General features: G+C 35.9%; 1 protein-coding gene across 1 annotated transcript in view; it reads left to right on the plus strand.

Moving 5' to 3' along the window:
* Window positions 1-2,822: 2,822 nt before the first annotated feature.
* LOC117336820 (low-density lipoprotein receptor-related protein 6-like) overlaps window positions 2,823-12,300 on the plus strand; it is a 34,776-nt gene continuing 25,298 nt past the window's right edge. The window contains exons 1-2 of the mRNA XM_033897474.1: window positions 2,823-3,009; window positions 10,579-10,972. Coding sequence (XP_033753365.1) covers window positions 2,955-3,009; window positions 10,579-10,972 — 449 coding nt within the window. The 5' untranslated portion in view covers window positions 2,823-2,954. The remainder of the gene's footprint in view (window positions 3,010-10,578; window positions 10,973-12,300) is intronic.

Below are 12,300 nucleotides of genomic sequence, written 5' to 3' on the forward strand. Positions count from 1 at the left end.
CCAATTGGGGTTTAGTGGACCTTTGATTACACGGTGGTACTCATTCGCACCTGTGTTTGAAAACGGAAAGACGTTCTTACTGCAAAAACCCACCACTATATACCAAAGAAAATCAATTCTCCCAGGTGTACATATTTTCGTTTCATGCTCAGCAAATTTGATTTAAAAAAAGTTTTAGAGTATTCTAAACATTTGGATATTAATTTTGTTTCAAAAGTTTAAAGTAAAGTACTGGTATGTATTAAATTTTAATTCGTTCCCAGGTAAATATGTAGGAGGTAACTCTTGTTTTGTCTCCTCAGGTAGACTAAGTACAGTTCACCCCTCCCCAGTATAGTTACTAATCCCTGCCCAAGTCAGTACCTCTAACTCCAGTATATAGGTTATACAAATACATAATAGAGGAATCATACTGAACATACTAATGAAGATGGCGGAGGATAATTCCTGATATTACTAAATTTACACAATTAAATTAAATGAACGAACTTTATATAATTACTAACTACATATGCATCAGACATTTTCTTTTATCCGTGTTGCTTGCATAAAAAATCTACCAATTTTACTGTAAATTTTAACATTTTTGCATGGCGATAATTCTATAAGCTTACAGACATTCGGATGTCTATAATGATATTATTTTACAAACTTAACTCTTGATTCAGCATAAGCTGGACATAGTGGTATAAAATACACCTCATCTGTTTATAGGGTCCGGACTCAATATAAAGACAGAGTGCCTGTATAAGAAATTTACTTCATATTTGTTTGGTTTTGGAATTAAGAGATTTTGTCAAATAATATTGAATTTCAAAGCTATCAACAAGGTATTCATAAATTTGGCATTTTGAAGAATTATCAAATGCATTATGCAATTTCTGAATATATATGTCATGCAAGCGTTGCGTATATGTTTTCAAAAAACTGTTTTTCATTATGAACATTTCTGGCAATCCAAACAGTTAAAGTCTAAATAAATCATTTTTTATCTCAAAGACCCAGTTTTATTAATAATCAGGTTTAAAACCGTCAGCACCCAATGTAGTATTGACTATTCCTGTTGTTTTAACATTTTATTTCATATAAACAAGAATGTCCCCGTGAACCCGCTTACAGAATTTATCATAAATATGTGACAATATGGGAATAAAAACAAATACCTGTCTTGTTTGTTTTCTGTGACATTTCCAAGGCAGATGAGGAAAAAAATTGTATAGCCTTAAAAAAACCGCCTATGCCAACACCTCCCCCCCCCCCCCCCCCCCCCAATTTTTTTTTTTTTTTTTTGCTATAATAATTTCATTTCCGAAATTGGCCCCAGACCCCTCGCCAAAAAAATTCGGCTCGCGCCTATGGCGCTCGCATTACCACTAAATGACTGCCCCCCCCCCCCTTTTTCAAATTCCTAGACCGCTCGTGAGACCATATTAATATATGTACGTCCCTAATGCGATTCCACACTTGACAATCTTTACGTACTTTCCCCAGTAGGGGTGGGACGCTTCAGGATTTATTCGATTCGGTTTTATCTGTTTCGGGTTTCGTTTTTTCAGTTCGGTTCCACAATGTGTTGTTGGTAAACAAGTCATTTTACACTATCTGTGTTAAGAATCTATGTTCAGGTTAACAAGCTTAATGTGACAATACAACAGGCCAGTTAAAATGCTTGTTAGTAAGTAGAAATGCTATTTTTGCATTACTATGCCTATCAAACGGTCATTTTGTAAGGCAGAGATATGAATCAACCAACATAATGATTTCAAAAATTTTAATGAAGAAAAACAGACCTCTTCTTGAGGTATGAATAAAATAACGTACGCGTAAGAAAAAGAATGAGATTAATAAATTAATTTAAAGCGGTGTACCTGTCAATGTTTTTAACAGAACCATCGCACCTTATTCCCTAATGCTTAGTGTCCTGAAATAGACGAATCTATGCATTTTAACAAAAGTGTGCCGCTGTTCTGTTCTTTATTCTCAGTAAATGCAAGCTGATTTTTATATAAAAAAAAACTGTAACATGCAATATCTCTTGAAATCTGATACGGAAACTTATTAAAATATTACCAAAGGAATTAATGTGGAAATTCAAAAGATTTCATCAGAAACATGTATATCACATATACACGCCTATGATTCCATTGAAAGTCGAAGACATATTGAAAAATGTCCAAAATACAATATTATGTAATATATAAAAACATTACCTGACCGAAGAATACATTTGGTAATATGTCACGATCTGATCGAGATAAAAAAAACCTAAATGTTGATATATTTTCTATCAGTTACAGATTCTAAATGAAGAGTTTGACAGCACTCTCTTAGAATGTTATAAATACATGTTGAGAGGAAGAACGGTTTGCATTTGTCTTGATGCATCGAAATAGGCCTATATATGATTAAAAAGCATCCCCTAAGGAACCTCCAAAATGCACATTTTCCTTCAATAAAAAAATAAATTTGTTTGTGAGTTTTGATATACCGCCAAAATACGGTAAGACCTCTTAAACATTCCCATTCTTTATTTTGACAGGTGCCTAACTTTTTCTTTCCTGTAAAGGTTAATCCATGTTGCGCTTTAGAATATAATCCCCATTTTTACGATCAAATCACAAATCATGACATTCCCGAACGAATCATAATAATATGTTGGTGAGATGAATGTAACTTTGACGTTAGGAAATTTTAATCATATGTATTTATAGTCCATATTTGTTTTATTTATACCAAAACGTAAACAAATTAATCTTGACCGAATCACGGGCACCTGTCATGCGGATGAATAAAAAGCATGTAAGAAGTAGTTCGTACAATACTGTTATGGCCGCCAACCTCAGGTGGATATGGAGAACATGCCCCATTTATTCTCGAGTTGACAATGTTTTAAACGTTATTGATGTCTGGAGATCGAGTAGTTTGTTTTTACAGGCATCCATCTGTCCGTAAGGATGCGTTTGGAGTCGGTATTCATCCTGCTACTTGGATTGGTGGGTCTCGTTCAAGGTAAGACTGCTATCACATTGAGAGACACGGAGAACTAAGAGCCCATTCGTCTTTAACCGATTAACTCACGACTGAAGTTTACATTTTATTTTTTCCAACTCAGAGTTATTTAGCTTATATTGCAGTTGTCATAGCTATCCACGTGTCGCGAATACTTCATGCAGCTTATTCCCTTCCTAACCATGGCGGCCATGTTGGAAAATGTAAAGGCAGTGATTTCGAAGTAAATTTGTTGTAAAATTTCATGAATATGGACAGTGAGACTACTAAGAGCACACGGTATACAATCAAATGCTGTTCTTAGACATAATATATTGTTATTATTCCTATATCGGTCGGATTTAAGACATTGGTTACGGGGAAACTCATCGGTTTGTAAACACCATCAACTTGATGGGGGGGGGGGGGGGGGGGGGGGGAGGGGGGGGTGTCCCGGGTCACGTGACCGCAATACACACACTGGCTTCCTGAGAATCACTAAACAAACTTTGGGCCATTCAACCACGGGTTTTTGTTGTATCTGATTTATTCATAACTTGTCCTTCGTGTTTTCCCCATTTGTTTTAATTGCTACTATATAGTACGCTGCCTTGTACATTGTTGAACAAAAAACATACATTGTTGTGAAATAACTTGTACAATTACACAGAAAATTTTTATGTTTCAGTCAAGATGTGTGTGTGTTTAACAAAATTTTTTTTTTTAGACAAGACATTGGATAATTTGTGTTACTATTTTTATTGTTAATTGTAAATATGCTGAATTTCTGTTGATCTGTGATATGGGCCTAAGAGCAGTATAACAGAATAATGCTGTAATAAGTATATCTGGTAGTGTAAACAAGGTGTACCCTGAGGTCATTACATGATACATTAATCATTTGACCTGTGGTAAGGGCATATGTAATGTCATACTGTCATGTAGTTTACACACCCTAAAAGATCACCTTATAACGATGTACGTACCAAAAATCTGTAAAATCTCATTAATTTTGTGTTTGTAATTTGATGGTCCATGTAATTTGATGTAATTTGATGGTCCATGTAATTTGATGGCTTGGACCTATCAAAACCATTCTTGGTGTGATGTTATTGATGACAAGTCCAATGAAAGGAGTGTGTAGTTATAAACAATTATTATCTACGAAGTGCTGTAACTTGCATCAGGACAACAGAGCGGTCACCCATCCAAGCACTGACCATGCACACTTTGCTAATCCTTGTTACACAGTCACAAAAGCTAGCTGTTGGACTTGACAGCTGAAATACCTCCTGCACTGTTGGGCTTCGTCCCACACTTATTGTTAAATCGGTGCCACCTTATATAGACCCCTTAGTCACCAGCAAGTGTCCAGAAATGTATTTTCCATGCGTGCTGTCCAAGGGCACATGTTTGCTGCCCTAAGCAAATAAAGAATACTGTGCAAAAACATCAAGAAAACTTGAGTATGACAGAAAATGCCAACATATTGTGACGCAACAAGTTTTAGGGAAATGGGGATCCCAAAACTTTCTATTTTAACATAATAGCTTTGTCTTAATGTAAAATTACGCTGTTTGCCTTCAGCATATTTAGTACAGTCTAACAGTAAACTTTGTCAATAGTCATGATTCATAATTATTTGTAATACAGTTATAAAAAAAGGAAGCCATACGAAAAACATTGGAACATTTAACAATTTTATTAAGATGTTTCAGGCTGTATTCATCCCGTTACAAGGAATAAGTTACATACGTGTCCCAATAAGGTAAGGCTTAAACCTGTCTTAATATCGGCCTACAAATACATCTGTTCATGTTTAATTTGAATTTTGGGAATTACAAAAAATGTGTTGAAATGTTTTCAGATAAACTGTAAAATAGAAATTAAAGTGACCACTTTGTAAGACATCACAATTAGTACTACAATCAGTCCCTTCTAATTTGTGAGGAAAATATACACATTCACAAAAAAATAACATTCTCTATTACCTTCAGTTAAGGATGCTACAGTGCTGACAGCCTAAACACTGCATGTCACCAAAATCCGTAAAGTGGCATCCAGAGAATCAAAACTATCTTATTAACATGAACAAATGAGAAAAATGACAACAGTATCCTAATAATTAGCGTTTCCCACTGAAAAAAGGGATATCATGATGCATGTTTTACTACATCTGTTGTCATAAAAGGCAGTTTGCTATATAAGATCATTGTTTTCAGTAATCTCCTGATTAATTTATTCAAGCAATCCAATAATGAAGCAAATACATTTTTGCATGTAACATTAATTTGTATATTGTAAATTTGTCTCAAAAAGTAAAACTATAATCCTCAGTATTTGTAAATAAGGTTTTTCCATACATTACTATTTAGAATCTTAGGGCATAAAACATGAAATAAGCATTTCATTTTTTTTAAATGCTTCATCCATGCAGAAGGAACACAAACAGTGCTTACAAATAAAATTGTAAAATAGCATAAAACCAGTGATTTTCAAGATGGTTACACAAAAGAGGAAGAGTTATCCCTGTTAAAATTATGTGTATTGAGTTTCTGGAAATTCTGTCATTGAAAAAAACCCCAAAATGCTTGATAAAATGGTGGTATGAACTTTGTCGGTAAAATAGGTCTTGTTAAATGACATTTTGAGAAGATTTAAATATAAAATTTTGTTCTTTATTCTTATTGTTAATATTATCAGGTCCTTTTAAGACCTGATATAAATTCAGTAATATTCTGAGTTTGTCTTTCTATGTATGGCTGCCCCAAAGTTTGATATAAACTGGGTCATTTACAAAGGTGTGAAAATCAGTCAAGCATGGCCTGGAGCCATGGTCTTTGGTAGCTATAGGTCCTATGATGTCCTACCTGGTTCAGTGCACAGATAATTGCCCTAATTTACTGACCAGGTTAGTGTCACTATCCCAACCAGGTGTGCCTTGTACAGGTGTAAAGAGCTTGGGATTCAGAAGTTATCAGGCCTTTTGTATATTCCCTGTGGAAAAATGGGCATGTAGTGCCCAAAAAGTTCATTAAAAAGTTTTTTTACATTGGCAACTAAATTTTAAAGGCTATGAATCAAAGTGATTACATCAGTAAGTACAGGTATAAATAACAAGTTTTAATCCTCCTGAAGCTTTTTGTTTTTTAATGGTGGGTATTGTATAAAAATATACAATATCCTATACAGCCTATAGCTATTGTTAATTTGTTGTTTTGAATCAGTCATAATTACTGTTTGTCAGTGCTGTAGCATATTTAATATTGACATTTCATAACTTGTGTTTGTACAGACTTATTAGAAATGTAGCCATCAATCAACAATTATATATTTGGCACGTTAATACTTAAAACTAGGTAGGGTAGGTATGTAATCATTAATCCAGAAATTATCTGCTGTGTTGACCAGACGTCTTTAAAAATATGAGATTAACCCATCCTGGTACCCTGAGGTCTGACACAGTCACTTGTAACACCTGTTAGAGGAATAAGTATGATTATGTCTATTAAGGAAGAGGAATAAGTAATAGTTCAAGGAATGTTGGGTATTTGACGAGTTATCCTAGGTTAACTTACAAAGAATACATTCATGTTGCGGCCACGGTCGGGACTTAAAGCGGTTCGACGATTAAGGGGTATTAGAGTAATGTAAGTGGTGTTTTACAGGTCTTCCAGATATATTCTGTTTTGAGTATAACGTAGAAACTTATATTGATGAAAATTGTTATATTGTGACATTTGAAGGAAGCCATCTATAGCTTTAAACTAGGGTCAATCCTTGTACTCTCTGACACACAAAATGTGTCCTGATATTGTAGGCAGCTGTGGCTGGATACATATGCTGGCTGATCTGCACTAGGTGTATTGAGCAGAATGATTTAGATTTTAATTAAGACTTTTGTGGTGTTGTTGCTATTTACGATTGGAAAAACGCATTGTATCTGGCTACAGCACACATAACTGGGAGTATGCTGTTGGTACTGCAGACTAGCAGGCTGTGGTGTTTTGTATGCATTGGAGAATGAAGGAATGTGTTTTGGCAGCACGATAACACTGGCATGAGTTGTGATAAGCCATTCAGCATTAGTAGCCTCCAGAGTTAGGAGGTGTACTGTTTAGCCCCATACTGGCTGTCATGTCGGTGCCTGGTGGAACTGCTACGCACAGGAGATGCCACTCTCTCTGCACTGACACTTGCTTCTTGTGACACTGATAAAATACATGGCCAATCCTGGGGTCTGCTTCATACTAAATACACTGTGCTACCTGACAGCACCGTTCCTGCAGTTAACACGAAGCATATATCATTAATAATATAGAAATGTAGATAGCTTCTGGTTAAGAATACACAGTATTTCATAGCTCTGGGATGCACATTCCATCCTCTGCACATTTATGAAGTATAGATTATTAGTTGGCCCCCATCAGGAACTGGGGAGGGGGTGCTATAGTTTTGCATTTTGTCTGTTCTTCTGACGCTCCTCACATTATCTTGCATGGACTTAATGTACACTTCTTAACATTGTTTTGTACTTGGGGCATGGGTTCACCTAAGTGAAGTGATGTGTCTTGTGTCAAAAATGGGTCACTCCGACCAACATTTTTTCCCTTGACCCAATCAAAAACAATATTTGTCTGGGGTCTATTTCATACACTACTTGGCACTGGGACTTCATACTTTGGGCACAGGTTCATCTTTGTGAGGACAGACAGTATATAATGCATCAAAATTAGGTCACTCTGATCTCCATTTTAACCTTTGACCTATATCAAAGAAAACAAATTGTGTGGGGTCTTTCTACTTCACTGCTTGAATTTTTGTTCTTCATACTTAGGACTTCAGTTCACAGTCGTGACATAGTGTGAAAATTAGGTCACTCTGACCTACATTTTCACCTTTGACTTGCTTCAAAGGAAAAATGTATCCAGGCTGTATCTCCTACACTATTTGACACTGGCACTAGGTACTTCATACTTTGGATTGAGATTAATGACATGATACGTTGGTGTCAAAATTAGGTCACTTTGACCTATATTTTTACCTTTGACATACTTTAAAGAAAAGAGTTTGTCAGGGCTGTATCTCATTGAACAAAGCTTAACCTTGTTTATTGCAAATTTATCATCTAGTCATTCTTGACATATATTTTCACATTCTTTGGAGAGACGTAATTTACTGAATTGTCTTGTTACATGAACTGTTTGACTTTAGCTCACCATTATCAGACGTGTACTGGAAGGATATTTCAGAAACTTAATGTGTAGTAGTTCACTTAGGTACCTAGTTTGGGGATGGGGGTATACTGGAATCAGCATGTCTGTAGACACAATTTTTGTACTGCCTACTCCTCCCCGGATTTTTCATGGATTTCAACGAAACTTTGTTCACACATTATTCATGTCGTGTTCTCATGTTTGCCTGAATTTCATCAAGTTTCATTGGTATTTTATGGAAGTTAGGGCCCTTGACATATTTCTTTATGGGCCTTGATGCCATTAAAACAGTCCTTGTTGTAATAGCTAATTATCTTGGAAACAGTATTTTGTATACATATGTGTTCATTGAAAGATCATGTATACATATGTTCATTGAAAGATAAATGTACATTGCAGGATTATGTATAAAAAGACTTGTGGTATATGAGTGTGGATACTGGGGGAAACAGTTCACCTAAAACAAAGACTTGTGGTATATGATGTGGTATATGAGTGTGGATACTGGGGGAAACAGTTCACCTAAAACAAAGACTTGTGGTGTATGATGTGGTATATGAGTGTGGATACTGGGGGAAACAGTTCACCTAAAACAAAGACTTGTGGTATATGATCACGAGTGTGAATACAGGGGAAACAGTACTAGTTATATAATTACCTAAAACAAAGACTTATAGTATATGAGTGTGGATATCCTGGAAACAGTTCACCTAATTGAAAGACTATGGCCATACTATATGTGTTTACATTGATCATGATGTACATGTGATGAGGTTGACCTAAAATTGTAAGTGCTCCTTAGGGTGCTAAGTGGCCCCTTCCTTTTGAGCCATCAATTAGTGTTTGGTGTACTAGTTGTGTCACAGCTGGTAATGGGACACCTTCTGTCCTACCATTAAAATTAATTTAACAGGTTTTACATTTGCGGTTATGTCCACTATTATATGACTTTCTTCAACTGTTTCTGCCCGACATTAGAAATCACAAATTCATATCCAGTTTTACTAAATTTTAATTTAATGGAAGTGTCAGAAAAAGCTGCCAGAAATTATACAAACAGATGTTTTATACATACCATGAATGTTCTGGAAAAAAAGATTTTTAATAGATGAATTTGTGTTATCACAATTTCTTTGTAATTGCTTCTTAGATCTTAGGATTTAATATGTAGCCTTGTATGTTACTATCCTGCTTGTTACCAGATGGTAAATTAAGAGGAGAAATAAAGAAAAGATCAGACTTAAACTTACATAGAACCAATAAAGATCATTCTATTGTGGGTGTTTTATCCAGAGTTGCATAGGAAAACAAATGTATTTAAATTAACAGTGTCATGGATAATGTTGCATACGAATCTCCTGACATATTAGTGTTAGTAGTTGACAAGAGTGTACTAGTGGCTGGTTTAGGTTATAATTAATGGATGGTCTTGATCTTAGCCAGGTAGCGCTGACAGAACGGCCCCTAAAACTCTGGTGTATTTGGTGTCACTATAGACTTATCACAGTTATGTATGCTAACCTGGTCTATATTTAGTAGACTCTTATTTATCAAACATTTCACGGGTGTCAAATCTTGGCTGGCATACTTTTACACTGTGGTAATAACTCTGAAAAGGCTACTTTACATAGGAAAGACCTGTTTTAACAGGGAATTGGCGTAGGATTAGATCAGGGTTTACCTGATTAGCATTGGGCTGACAAAATACCCATACAGTGTCGGTGTCATTATTACAGACATAGGTTAAATGCGACATAATTCCTAATTTAAAAGGAGAGTTTGCTTCAGAATGAATACTGTATTCAGCTGTCATTAGGTGTGTGTGTGACAGGTGTCACAGGTACTACCTGTAGGTATACCTGGCACCTGAGGTCGTACAGGTCAATATCTCATTGTGAAGTGTTAGCCTTACTACCACACCTACCACCCATAAACACTTTTAAATTCAGATGTGCACACGATTTTCATTAAAAAACCTGATGTCTGATGTATAAGAACATTACTTCTATTTTAAAAACAACTGATCATGATCTAATACAATTTTCAACACTTTAAACTCACCTGAAATTTGGTCTGAAGCATAATTGGGCAATAGAGATTCAATAATGTATAGATTGGGAGTGTGGTTCCTCTGGGTTTGACATGAAGGAGGCCAATAGGGAAAGTATCATTTAAAATGGTACTTGTCCTAAATGAGTGAATAGATATTGATGAAATTTGGTCTGGAACATTATTAGGCAAAGGAGATCTTATGATCAAAATAAAATTAAAAAAAAACCGAACAAACTCTGAAATCCTTTTATATTCTTGAAGACTGCCCTCTTTATTTTTTGCCAATGAGCAATATCTTGACATATTTTTTCTATATTTGCAGGCGAACCACACCTCATATTTGCAAATCGTAAGGATGTCCAGTTGGTAGAAGTACAGAATGGTCGTGGAAACACAACAATCCTTGTTGACGGCTTAGAGGATGCGGCTGCTTTGGACTTCTACTTTGCAGAGAATTCGGTCTTTTGGACAGATGTGAGTCTCGAACTGATCAAGCGGACATGGATTGATGGGACTCGAACCAGCGTGAATGTCATCTCTTCGGGGCTTGTGTCTCCTGACGGGCTGGCATGCGATTGGCTGAGTCGGAAACTATACTGGGCAGACTCTGAAACCAAGCGAATTGAAGTTAGTAATCTAGATGGGGGGCACCGAAAGGTTCTACATTGGCAAGATTTGGACCAGCCCAGGGCCATAGCACTGGACCCACTACATGGGTAAGTGGTGCAATCTGGAGTCAGGTTGACATTGTTTGACATGTAACATTGCCACGGTCAGTAACTTTTTATGATACTTTGTCTTTTTGGTTGGGATTTAAGAAGGAGTCAACTGATGCTAAGTCAAAGTCATTGGGGCAAAGGTCAAGGTCAAATTTTGTATCATGTCATAGATGAACATTTTGTTAGGCCATAATGAAGAAAAGTTGTTCAAAATTAATCAAGGTGTCTACTGACCAAATGGGACCATTGTCTCAAAATGGGGACCTTGCTGACAAGTTTTTTTTTTAAAATCTATAAAGACATACTTGGTTACAATGAGTTAGGTATCCCTTTTTGTGCCCCATATTAAGTACAGATGTTGTGACAGGCCAGATGCAGGTCAGTGCTGATGGGGGCATTGGGAAATAAGTGAAATAATATTTGGCATGTATGTTTTGCAATAAGTATGAGATCAAATTTAGTTAATTATTTATAGATTCTGAATTCTATAAATTCATTAACATAATGATATTAACACTGCTTCAAACATACAAAATGTCACCCAATCAGTATTTTTTCCGAATCCTGATCGGTCTGATTAGATTATTTCTCTAAACCAAAACCTCTCTAAACCAGCCAAATGTCAATGTACTCTGCAAAAGTGTAAAAAATAGTTTTGGTGTTATACTTATAAACCCATAAAGATTTACTGGCAAAGTTGGATATTTGGGACAATATAAGTATCAAAATGCATATGGCAAATTTGGACAGTAATTTCAAGTAATTTTGAAACTAGCATGGTGCTATCACATGACGGACCTGGTCGAGTCTGATCGATGCCGACAGGCGTTTAGTCATATACGTACTTCCAGGGTTTGACTGCAACATAAAGGTGATGACAGGAAACTAGATAGAAAAATGATCAAGTTTGAATCCATGAATTAAAATGCTTTTAATTGCTGATGCTATGTTTAGAAAGTTGTTTAGCTTTGCATTATCTGCTTATCAGATGTTTGGCAGTCGACCCATGAAGGGTGGGAAAGGGTAGTCTTGGAAATTACAACTTGATAAAACAAACAAACATACTGTATATCCAGCTTTTTATATACATTTTTTTTTATATATATATTGGTCTATATTTGTCCTAAAGCATCCTTGGTTTAAGAGGAACCAATTTTGTATAAACAGGAGGTCTGGCCCTGCAGGGGCCTCTTAGGGGGAGGGGCCAATAGGAGAAATATAGTAAATTCTTTAAAATCTTTCTTTGTATAAATGTTGAGTGTTTCCCCATAGTTACTGCCATATCCAGGTGAGCAATACATGCCCTCTGGGCCTCTTGTTGACCT

Source organism: Pecten maximus, chromosome 10 (genome assembly GCF_902652985.1).
Source record: "Pecten maximus chromosome 10, xPecMax1.1, whole genome shotgun sequence".
Lineage (NCBI taxonomy): Eukaryota > Metazoa > Mollusca > Bivalvia > Pectinida > Pectinidae > Pecten > Pecten maximus.